The sequence below is a fragment of the Phoenix dactylifera genome, chromosome 10 (assembly GCF_009389715.1).
Source record: "Phoenix dactylifera cultivar Barhee BC4 chromosome 10, palm_55x_up_171113_PBpolish2nd_filt_p, whole genome shotgun sequence".
Lineage (NCBI taxonomy): Eukaryota > Viridiplantae > Streptophyta > Magnoliopsida > Arecales > Arecaceae > Phoenix > Phoenix dactylifera.
The window spans coordinates 1,390,274-1,410,970 of record NC_052401.1 but is presented as its reverse complement, the minus strand read 5'-3'; the positions used below and the strand labels follow the sequence as shown (position 1 = coordinate 1,410,970).

The 20,697-nt window shown below is 37.6% G+C and overlaps 1 protein-coding gene and 1 pseudogene across 1 annotated transcript; both read left to right on the top strand.

Annotated features, from left to right (window-relative positions):
• Positions 1-1,181: 1,181 nt before the first annotated feature.
• LOC113462472 lies at positions 1,182-2,484 on the top strand (annotated as a pseudogene).
• Positions 2,485-4,781: 2,297 nt separating this feature from the next.
• LOC103703167 (VAMP-like protein YKT61) lies at positions 4,782-20,391 on the top strand. The gene is made up of 6 exons (XM_008785924.3): positions 4,782-5,147; positions 10,390-10,487; positions 13,790-13,894; positions 14,660-14,725; positions 19,499-19,585; positions 20,169-20,391. Exons 1-6 carry the CDS (start codon positions 4,934-4,936, stop codon positions 20,217-20,219), a joined length of 621 nt encoding a protein of 206 aa, XP_008784146.2. The 5' UTR covers positions 4,782-4,933; the 3' UTR covers positions 20,220-20,391.
• The last annotated feature ends 306 nt before the right edge of the window (positions 20,392-20,697 follow it).

Below are 20,697 nucleotides of genomic sequence, written 5' to 3'. Positions count from 1 at the left end.
AGAGATGAAAGTAGTTTTAATTCTTGGTACCTAGAAGGCTTAGATGCCATTTGATCCTCCAGTCAAACTTCTCCTGCATATAATTAATTGTCAGGCAAATAATCGCCCTTCTAGCTTGGGATTTGGGTCATAAGTCTGCATCTTGAAAGAAGAAACAGGATCACTGGACCTGCAATTAGATTCGAGCTGGTCATTTGGGAACAAAACCTAGCTTGATTATAGTGAGTGATTACCTTTAGGAAAGGTTCCGCTCACTTTCTTGACTCGCACTGTCAAATGTTGAATCTGTGGCTGATGAGCATCGTGCATTTCCTGCCTGTGGGAACTGCGCCCTCACTTGCATGACTTTACACTGTAATCTTTAGGAAAGTGAACTTAGCCTGTATGAAATTGTTAAGCTTGTTGATTAGTTTAATAGGTTTCACTATCTTTTGTAAAAAAAATTTATTATTTTTTTAATTTTTTCTTGCAAATTTTTTATAAATAGTTTTTGTAAATTCTATTTTTCTAATGAAGGCCGGGTAGCTTTGCCTCCTTCTTCATCATCATAAATAATAAAAAAAAAAACTGAGCCTAGCATGAGCATCTAAAGTTCTGAATACGAGTCCCATGGTCTGCTGTGTATTGCATCGAGTCCCAGTAATGGATGTAAATCTCAACCATGTTTCAGAGAATGATGTATTCTGAAGGTGGATTCCTCTATCAAAATGAGATATTATGTCTGTTATGCTGTAACACCTGATTCCACAATCTTCTGCTACATTCAGGCTGTTTCAACACCACTCCATCATGTGTGCAGGAAAGTTGGGACTGTGGCTTTTTTAGTTTCTACATGCTTTCTCGGCAACTCCATACTGGATTCAAATTTGAAACAACTCGTAAAAAAGGTTCTGGGATGCCAAAAGATGGCCAGTCATCAATTTTTTCTTCATAAAGAAAAGGGGTCAACCGGTCTGCATTGCATTTTTCATTTTATGCAAGCCCTCAATATATCAAAAAATAGGCAATTGTTCCAACTCTTGTCAGGATCCTCACTCCACTAAATGGTTGCCTCTCGGATCTGGTCTATTAAGCTTTTTGATGAACATGCTTCAGGGTTGAAGCTCCACCTCTCTTTATTAGATAAAAGTAGACATCGGGCTAAGTTCTTTCGTTCAAAACAAGAAATTTCACCAAATTAGCCAATTGGTGTTTTTGTGGTTGAACTAAGTGAAATAATCACTTCTTATAATCAATCTTTTGAGTCAGCAGGATTTGTGCAGAAGAAGCGTTTTTTTGAACAACATAGACCTGCATAGCTAAAGAGGATTGGCTCATTGTATGTTTGATTTTTTGAAAACTATGGAGTGGGAGAAAAAAAAAGGAGGAAAAATGTTTTCTTGAAAGAGAAAAAATCTAGTTAAATTTGGAATTCTTTTGTGTTATTTTAGCTTTCTATTATCTAAATAGTTAGAAAGTTCAACGTTTTCCCTACTATTTTGGTATTCCAACCGACTTTCGAAAGTAAATAAAAGAAGATCGACAGTGTTGATTTTAAGATACTAGCGATGTGGAGTTTCCTATATTAATCAATCTTTTAGCTTCTCACTAGTATCGCCACAGTATTCTTAAGCCATTGCGCGGCCAAACGCAAGACGCAACATGCTATTCCTATATTACACCAGCCATCACAATGCCATACGTGCTATTGTCATTGTGAAATAACATGCAGCAAGACGAGTAGACACGGAGGATGCAGCAACAGGACACGAAGCTGGGAACACACGCCGAGAACATTAAAACATAATCCTAGTATCCTACATTTGACAACATAAAAACTGATTAAAAATTTGCATCCCTTCTCGAAGCCCTAATCTCCAATCCTCTAATTTGAAATTCTGATCGTAGCTTTCATTGTTTGAGATGGCAACAACCAAGCAGACGGCTTGGAAGTCCACCGGCGTCAAGGCCCCCCGCAAGCAGCTGGCGACGAAGGCAGCCCGGAAATCGGCTTCGGCCACCGGCGGTGTGAAGAAGCCCCACTGCTTTCGCCCTGGCACGGTGGCATTGCAGGAGATCTGCAGGTACCAGAAGAGCACAGAGCTCCTCATCTGCAAGCTTTCCTTTAGCGCCTCGTCTGTGAGATTGCCCAAGACTTCAAAACCGACCTCCGCTTCGAGAGCTCCATTGTTGCTGCCCTCCAGGAGGTCGCCCGGGCATATCTCGTCGGTCTCTTTTAGGATACTAACCTTTGCGCCATCCGCACCAAGCGCATTACCATCATGCCCAAGGACATCTAGCTCGCCCATCGGATCCGCAGCAAGAGGGCATGATCTCGTTCCATCTTAAAGCAATGGATGTTTCCCTTCAAGCCTTGTATCTGCTTTGAATCTTCTTGAAATTTTAAGGTTTTCAGATCCCGCCATTGTGTTTCGTGGTGGTAGTTTCTCAATTGACTATTTCAGCAATGGGACCGACAGGACAATCTTATGATAGCTTGTTGCCTACTTTTCCTCCGTGTTTTTTGCCCCCTTTTCTCCTCTTCTTTCTCACCTTGTGGAGGGAAATCATGATGTGGTGGCTTGGTTTGCTTTGTGTGACATTTTATGTGTTTTTTGTGCTAGTGAAGTATTTCCATCCAAAATTACCTTTCGCGATCTAGTACAGCTTGTTGGTATGAAATTAGTACAGCCCGAAGTTCTAAATAACAAATAATACCAATTGCTTTTAATGTGAAATGATGTACTTTTTTTTTTTTTTTTTTTGAAAAAAGTAGAAGGAGAGAGAGGAAATCTTACCCGTGTAGCAGCCCCACTGGGCTCCTCTTCCATAAGAAAATATTCGATGTAAGCTACAAATTTCCACGTACTCTCTCCGACCCGTGGGTTTCTTCTACTGAGTTCCTCACCCATGTGTGAGTATGTCATCCCAGCGCCACCTCGGTAACAGCGGACCGGTAGCGCTTCCACCGAAAGCATTCAGACGTGGGACATTCGGTCTCCAAATTTAACCGACGCCTACGTGTTTCTTATGTACGCCTCTTTGTGTTTGTCTTATGTGCACGTTAAAACTCCCCCGTCTATTTGTGCATGGTTCCATAGCATATGGGATTCATACTTTCGCATGAGTAGTTGAATAACATTTGCCCGCTTGTCATCCATTCACCTTGGTTGTGTCCCCACCTTTGAATAGCATTATCAAATTATCAAATAATTATGAGCAATGTTGTTCTTCCGGTTAAGATCATAGACACGATATATAGTTTAATGAGTGACTTATCACCAAAAACAAAGACCGGTACTTTGAAAAAAAATATCTCCTATGTAAATAACCCTTTGCAGCAAAAAAGTAATTATTAGTTTTTTTTATTTACATAGGCAGCGCACACTAATCTCGTATAAGTACTGCCATGAGAGTGATACATCTTAGAGGTGAAAGAATAGATACATGGCGGGTCCAGAAAATCCCATCGGAGTGGTAAGCAGCAAAGAAGATGACTCAATCCGCAGCTCTATTATCTTTCTGGTAGGCATGTATAATTTGAAAGGCATCAAACTTTTTCAATAGCATCCGAATGTCGACTAGAAGCAGTTGGCCTGCCTCTCATGTCTTATCCTGTAAAATCTGTTTAATAATCTCCAATGAATCTCCCTCCGGCCATGGATGTTTCTTCAGGCCCTTTAAGGTCATAACGCCGTTCTCAAAACAGTCGATCCCAGCCGGGTCCACGTCCGTCGCCAAATTGTACCCGACCGGATGAAAAACCGGTTCGATGATCACAGTTCGGGTAGTTCTATATACACCCCCCTATTGCTCAGGACACCCCCCAAAAACCAAAAAAAAAAACCCAAACTAACCTTTAGTGTAATTACCATATTGCCCTTGAAATTTTCTCATACACCCCCCCTTCCTCCTCCTCCGTTTCGTTTTGAAAAGAAAAAAAAAACCCCCCCTCAAACCCCCCTTAAACCCCTCGATCCATTTACATCGTTTAGGCGATCTTTGAAGGAGATTTAAGCCCCATTCGAAGCATGGACAAGCAACTAGTGATTTGGGACGAAGAATCGGCCGCAAAGGTACGTGTTCCACCTTGTTTCGAAATTTTTTTTTTTCACGGTTCGTGCTCCGTTCGGCACTGGATCGCCGAACAAAAGGCTTCTGTTCGGCTGAACAGTGCCGAACAGAAGCCTTCTGTTCGGCAACCCTCAACCGAACAGATCTGTTCGGCTGAACAGTGCCGAACAGAAGGCTTCTGTCCGGCACTGTTCAGCCGAACAGAAGCCTTTTGTTCGGCGATCCAGTGCCGAACGGAGCACGAACTGTGAAAAAAAAAATTTCGGGAGAAGCCGGCGAGGTGGTTCTGGGAGAAGCCGGCGAGGTGGTCGGAGATCGGGAGAATGCCGGCGACGAGAGGGAGAAGGGGGAACGGGGGGGTTTTGGGCGTTGGCGAGGTGTTTTGGAGGGGAAGAGCGGGGTGGGGGGGGGGTTTGGGGGGTGTAGAGAGCAATTTAGGTGGGGGGGGGGGGGTGGGGGGTAATTTAGGAATTTTTAATTTTTTAGGGGTGTCCTTAGCAAATTGGGGGGGGGGGGGGGGGGGGGGGGTGTAGAGAGTATTTAATTTTTTTTTAATTTTTGGGGGGTGTCCTGAGCAATAGGGGGGGTGTATATAGAACCACCCTCACAGTTCGCCGCTTTAATGACACCAATTCCCCAAAATACCCCCAACAACAGCCAACGGAATCAGGAAACACCGCGCATCTTGCAAGCATACATACAAATATAAGTGTATATAACTATGTATGTCTCCGTCTTCTTCGTTTCTTTCTCATTAACTGCTCTTCTTTCCTTCTGTGTTTTTCGCCCCGCTCCGTCGAGAACGGAGAGAAGATCATCGCCTACTCTTCCCTTCCGCTTCTAGGGTTTTTTAGCGGGCGCCGCCGATCCGTCGACGCCGATGAAGATCACCGCCCTCCTCGTCCTCCGATGCGCCGGCGCCGGCGGCGACTCCTCCTCCGGGACGGTGGATCCGGTGGTGCTGGCCAACGTCTCCGATGTGAGCCACTTCGGTTACTTCCAGCGGACCGCCGCCAAGGAGTTCATCATCTTCGTCGGCCGCACCGTCGCCAGGAGGACGCCTCCCGGGCAGCGCCAGTCCGTCCAGCATGAAGGTTTCCTCTCTAGATCTCTCTCCCCATATATTATGGTTCCGTTCTTGTTAGTTATTATCTAGAGCGCGTGTCGTTCTGTTCTTATATTGGATTCGAATTGCTGCTGGAGTTTGTTTGTGTCTGAATCTTGGGATGTCCTGCTGAGGATTTTGATTATTTTGAGTTGAATCCGCTGATTCAGGGTTTCCTATTGATGTATAGCTGAATCTTGAAATATGTACAAACTCCGAACACGTAGTCACCCCTTGTTTACCCTTCTCTGCATTGATTGGGTGCAAGGTACAGCATGAGATGTGCTTCATCAATTTGCCGTCTCTGATCAGTGCAATTATTCACTGAAAAGCAAAGTGAGGTTGGAGGAGCTTCTCGTGTTGCTAGTGGTGCGTGTGACTTAGGATGACGTGAATGAGGGACGGCAAGAATGGCGTTTTACATACATATATGGGAACATGCATACCTAAATATCGGTACCATTAAAGGTATGTATTATGTGGGAACAATGCAAACTAGGTACTTTGCTTGTGGCAGTAGGCATGTAGTGAGGGTCAGTTGTATGCCCTGACCTTAACTCTTGTTAAGGAGTTTCCTTGAGGCATATATCTCCGTCAGTGATAAAAATTTAGTGGCATCAAGGAACATATGACTGTTAAGTTGGAATTGTGAGAGAAATTTTTGATAACAAGATTGTGATATTTTTAGGTCATAGATTTGTTATTTTGATTGGGTTTTGGATGCGTTTGGGCCTGCAATTGTTATTAAGCAATGTGAGATTCACCAATTAAACTTTCTCATATCTTTTGTTGCCATCTCTATCCATGTTAGCATCCTACATCTTTCATACATACATTAAAATACCTGCCTTTATTGGAGCCTCCTTGGATTTTACTTTATTTGATCCGGTCGGAGAGAAGAAAAGGATTTCTTTCAACTTGCTCAATTCAAATGTCTTAAACGAATAAGGAAAAATAAAAGAATTGTCAAAGCAGGTTTTAGGTCCTCTTTTTCTTTCATTAATTGATTATAAAATGGATTTAATCGCTCTATCTATATTAGTAAGGTCTGCCCTTATAGAATCTAGCTTGGATTCCTTTTCTAGTTGAAAGAGGTTACAACATTTTCAACATAGCCATAGCTAATGAAAATAATCATGAAAATAAAAGTGCTAGATCTTGACTTCTGCATTAATTTCATATTCAGTTGCTTCCTGTGGTTCTTCTTAAATTGTGAGTTATGGCTCGTCAAAATTCTTCTTAAAAAGGAAACTTTTATTTTGATCAGACTGTTTTGAGATTTGAACATCATCAAATTCTCACGATCGCTTTGTTCATAAAACCCTTAAAGGGTAGATTTATTTTCATAGGTCTCGAAATTGTTTAAGCTATAGCTCAGCATGAAGCTTGCAACGCTTCTCCTTCATGTGCCTACTAGTCATACAATGATTCTAGTAATTTTTCCAAGTTGTACTGGCTTGCTTCTTGATTTGCTCCCTTTTTGGCTCGGCTTTCACAACTTTTATCTTGGTTTTTTTGTCTTGTCACCCTTCCTTCCTTTCCTCGGTTTATTCTTCTTTTTGATCCTCATAGCTTTTGTTGCTAGTTTGATTCTTGATCCTCATAGCTTTTGTTGCTAGTTTCATTGATTTCTTCAACTTTGAAGAGCTTCAGCTCCTTTCGGATGTTCTTATGGAGACATGCAATGTACTTCGTAAAACTACATGATAATCAATAGAGATCTCTAGAGAGAGAGCTTATTTATAACACTTGATGGTGTAATCTTGGATAGATTGATCTTATTTCTCTATTGTAGGTACTATCATTTAATCCATTGATCTTGCTCATGGTCGATTGAGTAAAACTGTTTCTTAATCAAATTCTTGAATTTTCTTCATGTCATTTCAGGAATATTATTATTTCTCTTGTAGGAAAATCACTAGGTGAAGGCATGGCTAGAAATATTCAAGTGATGCAAAAATTACCTTCTAGGCACTAGCATTTCTATAGATAGTGAAATGCCTTTAACTGGTGTAACGAGTTGTTCAGCTTCTCTGTGTCGATAGCTCTATCATAAAAAAAATCTCGATTTGAGTTTCGACTTCGAAAGGCCAAAGAGGAGGGTGACTTTGAGTCTTAGAGGTTGCCTATCCTCTTGCTTGACATTTAATTTTTGTCTTTGTATAAAGATAGCTTTATGACAGCAATTGTTGGTGCATGAATTGAAGGTGCTCGCTGAGATATGAGTTCAGTGTGCTAGGCAATCTTTTTTCTTTAGTTGAGTGAGGCATCCATTCATATTATTATTTGCAAAGGTAGAAGCAACAAGCATCCTCACTTTTATCCTTCAATGTACTTTGAGCACCGGCAATTGTTCTCCCATCTGCTTGTATTTCTGATGAGTTTAGACTTTAGACCATAAACTAGGCATTTATTGATTAAAGGACCGAAATACTAATATCATTTTGATCTGATTGAGAAGAAAAAAAGATTTTTTGTTTAACCTGCTTAACGTAGATTTCTTAGAAGAATAAGAAAAAATAAGAGAATTGTGAAGGTAGAGTTCTGGATCCTATTTTCTTTTATTAATTGAATAATTGAACGGATTATAATTCCTCTACTTATACTAGAGATGTATGTTGTTCCAAAATCTTGGTTGGATTTTTCTTCTAGTTGAAAGGATTTATAATTTTTCCAAAATAGCTTTGACTATTGGAAGTAATTATTAACATACTGCTGGACCTATATCATGACTTTTGCATTAACTTTGTCTTCAACGTTTCATCTTATTATTTGGAGATTTATAAATTACCGCCAAATGGAAACTTTTACTTTGACTGCCTTGTTTCAAAGCCCAAATGTCATCATATGCCCCCAATCACTACATGCGTCGAACTCTTTAGGGATCACGTGGTGTTGCAGATCTTGAAAAGTTACCCAATATCAAAAAAATGGTACTTCACTTAGACGTCGTAAGAAAAGTTGTGGCTTTCGGAAATTTTGATATGTGATGTGGTGGATTTTGCTCCTGGGCCCTATTTAGATATACCCAAAGTGGTTAGAGTGGTCTAGGGCACCATGGCTTTTCTTCAATTTACAACTCCCACAGTCTCAAGGGGAGAAATTTAAACAGCATATATTTTAAATAGTTATTTTAATAAAATGCTATTGGATATGATTTTCTGGATTTTGAAAAGGAGGAATTACCCTAAAATTTGAAGTGTTTCTTTGAAGTGTGAAAATGGTGGAGGGGCAACATTAGGTTGATAGATAGTCTAGAAAAGAAGCTGAAATTTGAAATCCTAATAGAAGGTAATAGCTAGGTGATAAGACGAAAATGTATGCATGATGAGATATGTTTTAAGTTAGTGACAAGCATCAATTATTATGGGGAAGGAAGTGCTTTCCAATTCAAATAGGTCTACACCAGGGATCAAAACTTTCTTTAAACTTTTCGGGGATGAAATATTGATAATGTTCGAGAAAACATGCTTTCATTCATGTTTTTCGTAAATATTATAGTCTCGATTGATGAGGCAATGGTTAAATGCAAAAGTGAATTTATGGAAGAAAACCTTCTAAGATAAAGGTTCAAAATTTAGTTCAATGAAATAAAATATGTGGAATGCAATCCTAAACGAATTGGAAATGAAAATTAAGCTATAGTTGAAATTGATGGTCAAGAGATACCATCGTATAACTGGTTCTGTTGTTTCCGAATCTATCATGCAAAAGAATGGAGACATAGATGAAGACTTATCTTGTAAACTCAGAGAGTTTTCCTTGGCAACTTAAAAGGATTTGTAGAATTGCAATTAAGCTTGCAATTTGTATATTTAGAATGTTGGCAGTTATGCATAATAATTAGCAGCAGCAAACAAGATAGACATAGCAAATGAGGATGTTGAGATGGCTTTGTTGTAAGCTAGGAAGGATTGAGTGAGGAACAAGTATCATGGAGGTGTGGGGGGTAGAATGATTGAGGGCAGATTAATAAAGAAAATATTGAGATATCATGGCCCGTGCACTGAATATTTGGGGAGAATTGGTGAGAAGAGGTGCTTTGATCTATGTCTAAGTGTCTAGAAGGAGGAAGGGAAAACCTAAATAAACACCAATAGAAGTTCTAAGAAAGGATTTAGAAATGCCTGCAGCAATGCCAAAGTTAGCCTTTGCAATTATAAGAACTAGTATTTCACATTTGTGCTTATGGTTCGTTCAAGAGAAGAGTGCGTCTGATCAATGGACGTGGTCCCAGAAATCAATGCTGTTTGAACTTTGAAGTTGATTTGATAAAGACACCTCCATTTAGTCTGATGTAATTTTTTCTTTCTTTTCTTGTTTGTTTGAAATGAAGATGAGTGTGTATTTATAAACAGGTTGTTGATATAAAAATAAAAAAGAGAAGACACTGAGGGAATCCGGGCTTGAGAAGTCACTAGGTGAGGTGAAATACATTAATGAAGCTGAAAAAGTAGGGTTTCATAACTTATATCTTAGGTTTGTGCTTGTCCAGACCAGGTCATGTTAAATTTGTTAAAAACCTAATTTGGTCTAAGAGAGATTTTTAACACATTTCATTGTAGAACTATAAATATTTTCCATTATTTTATACTGATTTTAATGAAATATTTGAGAATGTTACTTGAAAATTAAAGGAGCTGACATCGATCAAGTATTCTGATGTGAATAGTCATATAGGCCACCTATCTGTTCCTATCTTAGAGGACTTTATTGTGGAAAATTTTATGAAGTCAAATAACAAGAAATTTGATTGTTGATTTTATTTAATGAGAAAACTATTTTGAGCTGGAGGTCAGTGAGTCAGCATGTGTACTGTTAAACTAGTGTAAAAAGTAATATATAATATTGTGAATAATAAAAATCTGTAGAAAATAATTTTGAAATTTCTAAAAAGTTCTAATCTTTTTCTGTTTCTCTAAGTTTTGTTATGAGTAGTTAAGAATTCTAATTTACCACTGACTCTAAAAAAAGGTGAATAATATTGTTTTTTCCAATGATTTTGTCTTTTCGTATTGGTTGAGTTTTCAAGTAGCTGAGAATAGCATATAATATCTGTAATTTAAGCTTTATGGCATATTTAGTGGGGCTTGACATCAGTAGACTTGTATCTTCTTCTTCTTCTTCTTCTTCATCATCATCATCATCATCATCATCAATATTTGGGATTAAGTTGCTAACCGCAGTCAAGGGATTATTTTAAAATCCATTTTGTTTGACTTGTCTTGTAGAATATAAGGTACATTCTTACAACAGAAATGGCCTCTGTGCGTTGGCATTTATGGATGATCATTATCCTGTGCGAAGTGCATTTTCTCTCCTGAACATGGTAAATGCCTTAGGCTCTTGCTAACTATATTTATATCTGTTTCGTTAGCTGGAAATGATGAACATTTTAGCTTTGCAGTAGATTGCTTCTCAAATAATGTTGATTATCTGGAACTGGTAAAATTTTAGTAGCAAAATTGTTTTTGGATTATGTTGAAATTTTAGTATTCACTGGCATGACTCTGCTTCTTTTCAGTTCCCTTTTGTAGTCTTTAGTTCTATTAGTTTTATGTTAGTTTTCATGATTTGTGATTCTTTATTTCAGTTTGATCCACTATAATCAAATTGCAGTTTTCTGTGTGGAAAACACTCTTAACAAAATTTTTATTCCCAGTGATCTGGGCCCGATATGTCACACTTTGTTGATCATGGTAGACATTTTAAACTTTAGAGGATGCATAATAGTAAAAGAAATAGGTCAGTTCTTCTCAACTGAGGAGTGGTCATAGTAGGCTTCCTTGACCACAGTCGTGGAACTGGCATCTTGGTGTTAAAGATTAGAGCTCACAGCATATTCTTTGCCATTCAATAAAGACAAGATATCTTCTTGAAAATTAATGAATGTATTGTTATGAGATATTTCAGGACAGTTAAAAAAGGATTTATAGTGGTTAATTTATCATCATTATCATTATGCAAGCCTCTTTTTAACAAATTTGGTGTCCACAGATGAGTGCAACTCACAGTTGACAAGGCTCCATGGAAGGATTGAGCAAAATTTTCAACTGGTTGTTAGCTTGACATCAACCCTCTTATATGCTAAGTATATGAGAGTGAAAAATTTAGGGGAGAGGGAGGAGGATGGAGAACTTTTGGTGAAAGTTATTAAGGAAAGAATACCGATCATCTATGCTGTCCGAATTTATCTATGTGCAAAGTGAATGAAGAATGAAGTTACATGTGCACATTTTGGGTGGAAGGAGGAAAGGAGGAAGAATTTTATCTGATGAGTGTTAAAATTTCCATTAAGAAACGCTGTGCATTTGTTTATCCGTTAAATTCTTAGCAATCAGAACAAGATGTCAGTCTATGATTACTTCCATATTAGTGAATGTGAGTCCATTTGATTATTCTGTTGATTTGGTTAATATGTATGCTGATCTTTTAGGCACGTATTTTGTTTTAGTCCACTTAACTATGCTTCTTGAAATTTCAGCAGTTAACACACCTTCAATCAGGAATAGGAGAATTTTTTCGCAAGCTACCTCTGCACCTAATAGACTGCATTAGAGAATATTATATTGAAGTGGACTCCTAGTGGGCAAACTCGTTTGATATTTAAAACATAATAGTATTTTGTCTGAAACTTGTGCATTGCTCATTTCTTCAGTCACTTCTTCAAATTCTTTTCCTTGATTGGCCTTCCTAGAAACACACTCTTAACCTATATCTTAATAGTTGGATTTGATATCTTCAACCTTGATTTTTCCATTTTTACCAGCTACTGGAATATACAACACTACAAAATAGTCAGGCATGCTTTAAAGATTTGGTTAACACTAATTTTATAACAATTTCCCATGACCTTCTTTTTAGGTTGGAAGCTTGTACAGCTATGCTCCTTTTTAGTAAGTCTATCCATTTTCATATAAGATAAGAAACTACAATTGATTATATGTTACTGTAATTTTCTCTCTATTTACCCTTGCTTCTGCCTCTTACCGTTCTTGGTAAGAGATAGACATAATTCCAGTGGTGTTGCTTTTTCACTCTACTAACTTTTTAAACATAATTTGTTGCACCTAAGAGCAAGTGCTTAAATTTTGTTCTCCCAGATAGTCACCTCCATGGATAGTTTTCCTTTTTGTTTTTCTGATTTTTTTGGGCGCCTCAAGCCCATTATATGCTCTCTGCACCACACCTAAATTTTTCTTAACAAACATTAAATCTAGACAATGCTTCAATGGCAGCCTGAAGATGTTAGTCATGATAGGGAAAATTGGAGGGCTAATTTGGCTGAATATGTAAACTTTTCATGCATAGGCTTTCAGATACTGCTGTCTGTTGGTTGTTATTTGACAATGTTTAACAAAACATATCTGATGCCGAAGGTTGCCGAAAGTTCACTGCAGCTTGCTCTTGATATGTTTGGAAGTTGGAACTTTGTAGGAGGTCCCTTACTGAGAATTGAAAAGGACAGTTCAGGTTAATATGTTTACTGATTCACATTCTCTAGATTCTTATCGATATGGTAAAGGGTTAGTCTTGAGGTTACTTTTTGATTTCCCCCCTTTTAGGCTTCCTCATGGGTAATAAATTGAATCTTCAGAAAGCATTAGAATGGCACATTTTTTATTATACTTTAATGATTTTTTGAAAAAGTATCACAATGCTGAAACTGTATACCCAAAATTTCCAACTTCCAAAGAATGCAATGTACTCTAAAATGGCACAATTCTAACTTGTTTTATTTTTTTAGCTCTGTTTTTTTCACTCTTTATTATTTTTTGACTGAGAGTTTATAGTTGAAGAAAACTGTTGAAACTGTAGAAATCAGAACTTATTTGGCCCAACTCAGTGTAGCTTGAAAGTAGAAGTCATGTGCAGTAAAGTTTTGATTACAATTTGTTTCTCATCTTGTATTTGAAAGTAGTATTCCTGATTTCAGCCTTTTGAACTGCCCTCTGACAGACATGCACATACACGCACACACAGATAGAGAGAGATCGAGAGAGATGGTCCTTAAGTTTTTACATGATTGACACCAAAGCAATATAAGCTTTGCAAGATGTCTTGAAGGATTATTGGGTTGCAAATTTTGCTATTGGTAGCGAAAAATTTATTAGGGGCCATTGATTGGTGCGATGGTAAAAGGTTTGGGTTGACGAGCAATGGCTTGAGTTTGCCCTTGCTAGGACCCTGAATTGCCGGAATCATAACCAAGTAATGACCTTTTGTAGCAAATTTTTTTTTTGTTAATTTTTTTGACAAACCGAAGTTAGAAGAAAGAAAAATGATAGTTCTTGGTATGATTTGTTCATTGCATAAACACCTGCCAGCATAGGTGCTTATGTGCTTCTGTGCTCTTTATCGCAGAAGGGCTCTTCCAAATATCAATTGTTGCTTGCAGCTACTTGAACATATAATAAATATATCATTGCTTATAATTGATTCTTGGGGCTCCCTTCCAACCTTTCAGTTATGAGAGCACAAACATAAACTAATGATTAGCTTGGTTGCTTATCATGATATGGTAGCTGCATACCACATATAGATTTGATTAGGATGATTGTGTTTGCAATATTCTGTCTTTGAAAATAAATTCAAGTTTGTGAAGCTTATATTCATGGAAATGCTACTTAGGTACTAGATGAATATCATAAGACTTTTGGGGATTCATGGAGATCAGCACAGATAGATGCCACTCAACCATGGCCATACTTAAATGAAGCATTAACAAAATTTCAGGTTTGTGTCATTTCTTTGATATTTTTAGATACAGGTAGTCAATTATAGATTGGTTTAAATTCTATGCCCTTTCTGCAAGGAGTTCTATCGGCTCCTTATTTTAACTCCCAAATACCTTGATGCTGGAGAATAGGGTCTTGTTAAAGTTACAGCATATGCTTATTCAGTGTCATAGTTCATAAAACTTTCTATAAAAGAAAGCATTGTTTTTATATTTTATGTCAGATGGGACTTGATACCTATATCTCTGAGTTTCCTCTTTACATATTTCTGGAAATTATGAAAACTTTTATTTGCTACCAAAATGATGGCCCCCTTCCAACTTTTTGATTTTAGCTAAAACTGAATTTTCTTTGCCATCCATTTCAGAATTCATAAAAACTCCTTATAAAAAATATCTTTTTTAAAAAAATGTTACTCTAGTGTTGGGACCCATTCCTCTGAATTTCCTCCACATTTTTCTGTAGATTGTGAAAACTTTACCAAAACTAGTGGCCCTATCACATTATGTATTGGCTTATACAGAACTTTGTCTTTTATTTTTATCATTTCTATCATGCATACATACATACATACAGAAAATATGACTCTTTTACATTATGTTCTGAAAGATTTGTTTCTTCACATTATAAAATTGAAGGTTTTAATAGATGTTAGTCATTTCTTGTTGGAGTCCAAAATATTGTGCTTCATTTTTTTATTTATAATAAATTGAATAAATTGTATTTAACTGTTTTTACTGCATGCACATTATGTTTGCCTTAGGACCCTGCGGAGGCCGACAAGTTGCTGAAAATTCAGAGGGACTTGGATGAAACCAAAATTATCCTTGTAAGTATTAATTATGAACCACATGGATCATATCATGCTATGTACTTTTACTTTTCAAGGGGAAAATAAAGCAGCCACTATCTTACTGACTATCCATGTGATGAAGAAAGTAAGACATGACTGCTCCACTGCTCTTATGTCCTGAAGTATGTGAATGATGAAACAAACAGAGAATAAACAATTCTAGCCAGAAGATTATAATTTGTTATTGTATGTTCATAAATTAATCACAAGCTTATATTTAATTTATGAGAGTGGCCATATAAAATATAGTTTGTACATAGTTCGTGTTTTTTCTTGTTCCCTAGAAAAGTCACTGATGCTGTTAAAAAGGATACTTCTAGAATCTGCATGAGTGGGGAGCTATTTGTATGAAAAGATTCCAAGGAAGTTGATGTCATCATAATTACCTAGGGGCGTGATAAATGCTGAAGTGATTATAGAAGAAAGCACTATTCTAGAAAATAACTTCATGGATGTATCATGCTCGTATGGAAATATGGTAGGATGGTTTTCTTCAAAGAAAACAATACCTAGTAAAGTGTCTTTATTTGATCAAAAAATAATGCACCGTCACAATGACACGCAGGAGCACATGCACAAGCGCACATACATACAAATACAGATGTTCTTTTGCTTTAAGCAGAGAAAAATACTCGGTTTTAAGAATCAGGAATGGCCACAAACAAAGTAGATTGAAAGACTTTTATAATGGAGGAGCAGATTGCAAATTGGGATTTTTAGGCAGTAATTTGCTATATAGCTTGCTAACTAAAGAAAATCTTATAAACAGCCATGTCATGGGTCACTTGTTATGACTCAGCTCTATGTCCAGTCCCCAAATCCTTCAACCAATATGTTTTCCCCCTCTATGAGGAAGAAAAAAAATAGCTAGAAGCTATACTGACTAAAAATGTTAATTTACGTTTCCATTTGCAGATAACATAGAGTCGACCAGTTACTATCGAGATGATCTGCAATTAAATTTGGAAAAGAGATGCAGTTACTACCGATGATTTTAGTTCGTTACAATTGATGATTTAAGGATGATATATAGGGAGTAGTAATACTCAGAAGTTCAAATTACATCTCCACCCTGCTTCTCTAAGCTTTGGACAGGAGTTTATGGGAGTTCTATCTCAAGATACATCCTTTAAAAATTCTGTGTTTTGTAATATAATATGAAGATAACAAATCTAAATTAAATAAAATGCCAGACCTAACATGACATTTAAAATCTAGTCATATAAATGTTACAAAGTCTATCATCAAGGTAGATGGATTTCAGGCAATGCTATGTTGGTGGATCAATGCTTCATCAAGGTTGTGAATGAATTGTTGGTATGATCTGCAAAGAAATTTGGAAAAGGGATGTAGTTACTGTCAATGATTTTAGTTTATTACTGTTGATGATTTAAGGATGAGATATAGGGATGGTAAAACTCAGAAGGCCAAGTTGCCTATCTGTGTTCCTTCTCCAATCTTTGAGCAAGAAATTATGGGGGTTGTATGCAATAAATCATAAGGCCCTCCCAAGTGATCCAGTTTCTTTTTTTGCTCATTTGTACATGCTGTTTTTAGAAGCTTGTCATTCATAGCTTGGACACATATCTGGTAAAAGTATTTCTGATCCTTTCACTATTAATCTATCTTGGGTTCGTACCTTGTAAAGAGTTTCTGGGATCTGAGCCTTCACAATCAATCTGTTTCCAGAGCGCTCTTTGCAACATATCCTTGGAGGAGTTTTTGAAGATAACAAATCTAAATTAAATAAAATCCCGGACCTAACATGACATTTAAAATCTAGTCATATAAATGTTACAAAGTCTATCTTCAAGGTAGATGGATTTCAGGCAATGCTATGTTGGTGGGTCAATGCTTCATCAAGGTTGTGAATGAATTGTTGGTATGATCTGCAAAGAAATTTGGAAAAGGGGTGCAGTGACTGTCAATGATTTTAGTTTATTACTGTTGATGATTTAAGGATGAGATATAGGGATGGTAAAACTCAGAAGGCCAAGTTGCATATCTGTGTTCCTTCTCCAATCTTTGAGGAAGAAATTATGGGGTTTCTATGCAATAAATCAGGCCCTCCCAAGTGATCCAGTTTCTTTTTCTTGCTCATTTGTACATGATGCTTTTAGAAGCTTGTCATTCATAGCTTGGGCACATATCTGGTAAAAGTATTTCTGATCCTTTCACAATTAATCTATCTTGGGCTCGAACCTTGTAAAGAGTTTCTGGGATCTGAGACTTCACAATCAATCTGCGGAGCACTCTTTGCAACATCTCCTTGGAGGAGTTACTTTAGTATGGCTTACCTATGTGTTTGAATTGATTTGAGCCTTGACTATTATTACTAGTTTGGAGCACAAGAAGTGCGTATAAAAGGAAATGGACTGGGTTGGTCAACTTTTGGGGTTTTAAATATTGAGCTTTCATGTGGACTATGACCGCTAGTTGGTAACTGTTTTATGGGAGAGTTGGCAGGCGGCTCTTCACATGAAAAGAAACCTCTTATGTTCATTGCATGCATGCATGCAAATCTGTTCTTAGAAGAATGGCGGCTTTGACCAACGGAATAGGGTGCCAGGGAGAGGGTTTCACTGAAGAAGTCATAGTGCGGAGAGGAGCTCACCTTCATCTAAAGAGGGAGCCTTGAAGCCAAAGCCATCTTGGATCAATTGGGAACTTCATCGGGCACGCACCTTTCATCGTGAATGATTGTGCTCCGAGAGGTCAAACTATAGCCATTTCCTTCCATAAACAACCATGGAAAAAGAAAGAGTAGCTCCAGTCAGACAGCAACGTGGCAAAGGTGAAAGGGAGAACATCGGGTCAATCAGTTGATGATCAGGTCGATCAACTCATTAGTCTTGCAGTTGGTCAAGCCAAAGACTGAGTCGACTAAGCAACTGTGTAAGGAGTCGATGATCAATAATTCACAGCAAAAGTGGATACAAGAACCTCGTTCCGTAGTCAATGTTGAAGTCGTGCAAGTACTGATCTCTAAACCAGAAGCAGCATACTTGTCGACTGTTGTGACCAATACACACCAGCAATGGTTAATCTTTATAAATGCCCTGTTTAAAATGGGTTAGCAAGGAGAGTAGGATAGTGGTAAACACACTTGATGATCATATTGGTTTTGGTAGCAATTTTTGATGGGGCAAGATAAGTATTAGATTATCCTTCTTGTATGTGGAGAAATATAATGAGGATTAAGGTTTTCTTTAGTGAACAAGGATGTCACTAGAGAATGTTTTAGGTTTCTAAAAAGGGGAAATTGCTTTGGGCCCCCTATTCTGACTGCCATTTAGTGATCAGCGCTTGTTGACCACATATTTTCTCAGTCCCTTGTTTTGATGTGGATTTATTTGCTAGCCCCTGTCCTCTATAACAAAAAACTATAAGCGCACGAGTATGTATTAAATAGGCTAATTAGGTACAAATTAGGCACGAGTGTGTATCAAATAAAGCACAAGTGGTTGCAATGATAGACCTGGGACTAGCAGATAAAGGAAACATGGCCAGGGACTGCACTTGTCATTTGATTGCCATCAAACCAAGGACCTGAAGACGATTTATCTACAAAGATCGCATTTTGACTGGATGGCAGAAGAGAAATAGGGATTTTTTTTGAGAAAAAAAAGAGAGTGGGTATTAAGTATATTCCATCTGGGCTTTAAGAGAGAATCCTAGTGTAACTTTTGAGCTTGGATCCTCTCTAGTTTAGGGTTGGTCTGGATGAGTCTAGTATCCTAATCACAGCTGTTTGTGTATTGCGTGATGGCCAGGATGGAACGGTCATGCTGCATGGAGCCTGCTTGATCGTGAATGTCGTACAATACATGGGCAGTCATGATTGGGAGACCAGACCTCTCCTATTCAATCCCAGACTGGATAGGACCCGATTCGTAACATTTTGTGCTGATTTCACGACATTTGGCTCTTCCCTTCTAATCTTACCTTACAAGCATGGTGTCATAAACCGTTACATTGATGACAGTCTCTGAAATGTATTAATAAACGATGCTTTTGCAGGCAGCAGGAAATGCCTATAGAGAGAGAGAGAGAGAGAGAGAGAGAGAGAGAGATTCCATCATATTAATCCCTTTAATTCAAGTTTTTAATCAGTGTCTATTGTTTAGCCACACTATTTCTTTTTCTCTTTTGGATGTCCTGGAACTTTCTTTGTTATATCTGGGTGCATTTTAGTTTTGACAGCCATTATAGCAAATCTTTTTGCCATCACTCATGACCAAATCTTATTAGCTAATTGGTTTTCTGTGCCTGATTCTTTTCTGATTCTTCTCTTTTAAAGTTTGTGATACTTGAAAGTCGGCACTAGGATCTATTTGTTGCATATAATTGCCATGGTGATCTTTGTTGGTTTTGCTTAAACCCTTGTGTTACTTTCAGCTATGCCTTTTGCTTGGTTTCTCGATACAGGTTTTTCTTTTCAGTTGGTATTTTTGTTTTGTTGTTTGTTTAAGTTATTCTAAAGAGAGAAAAGGTGGCTAATTAACCAAATGGACAATTTACTGTTATGGATATGAAAACTCAATGATACACATCAATTACGCGTACAATGGGTCTAGAAGGATGATGAAGGGTCATTTGATGTCCACTCCCTATTTCAATGAGTAGGAGAGGTGTAATATTTTTGTGAAAATCCACTCTTTAGATATTGATATGTCAGAGATATAACTACTACATTGTTTATTCTTCTGGTTGATTGGTTTTCACACATGCTTGTTGGAACTTATGCAGCATAAGACTATTGATAGCGTGCTTGCACGAGGGGAGAAATTGGATAGCTTAGTGGAGAAAAGTTCAGATCTGAGTGCTGCCTCCCAGGTATGAATTCACAAGGCCACTAGCATCTGCACCAATATTTTATTCAAGCGCATACAGATACAAATAGGAATTAATGGTAGTTTGATGCTCTATGCCTTCCCTGTTTCTTGGATGGCACACCTTAGAGTTATCTCAAACTTCGGGCCATGCAGATGGCCTGTTTATCGATATTCTGATCACCATCGATGTTATCCTCACAAAATTGTCTGCCTACATAATGGCCTCATGCACACTTTAATTGTGAGAAGTAAACTCGACACTTTGCAGAGTGCACAGTGAGGCTGTTTTGAGGAACAAGTAGATGCCAGTCAGTCATTTGTTTGCTACTATTATTATAGAAGCTATGTGATTACTTTGTTGCTTTTTTACTTTGTAAGAGCAGATGATTGGAAGACCAACATTATAGAAATAATAGAAACATTGCAGATTGTAGATCAGAGAGTACCTTTTTTTTCAGCGCTTATATTCATGCATTATCGTTAATCCATTAATATATTCCAGAGTACATAGTCAATCCACACGAGAACCATACTCTAAAGCTTGTTTTTTGACATTATGGTTGCTTTTTTGCTGCCTTCCACAGATGTTCTACAAGCAAGCCAAGAAAACCAACCAGTGCTGTACGATACTTTAAAATCTTGTGAGGTTGAGTGATGAACAGTGTGATCTATTTCTCAGTAGTCAAATCCTGATAAAACGATGGTTGTATTCCTAAAATATTATTCATTGAACTGCCTGTGGAAAATTCATGACCTTGCACATTCTTTTAAAAATTTATTTCTAGTAGGTAAATATAGTGTTAATGACTTGTGGAAGCTCCATTCAATGAGATATAGCTCATCTCCAGGCGTACCAAGTTCTTCAATTCTATTTGTATTTTGTTACAAATCTTTTTGATAGATTTACGGTCTGGCCGTCTTTTTTTTTTTTTTTTTTGGCTAGCATATGAAATGTTCTAGTAGGATTTAGGAAGCTAGGATTCTTTGTAAAATCATTTTAGAAATGCTGGGGTATTACATGTTTTCTGTCCACGTCACTGGAGCTGTACTCGGCTAAATTTCGGGCATCTCCAATCTTTTTTTAACCTGCTTGCTGTTCCAGATTTATTGCTA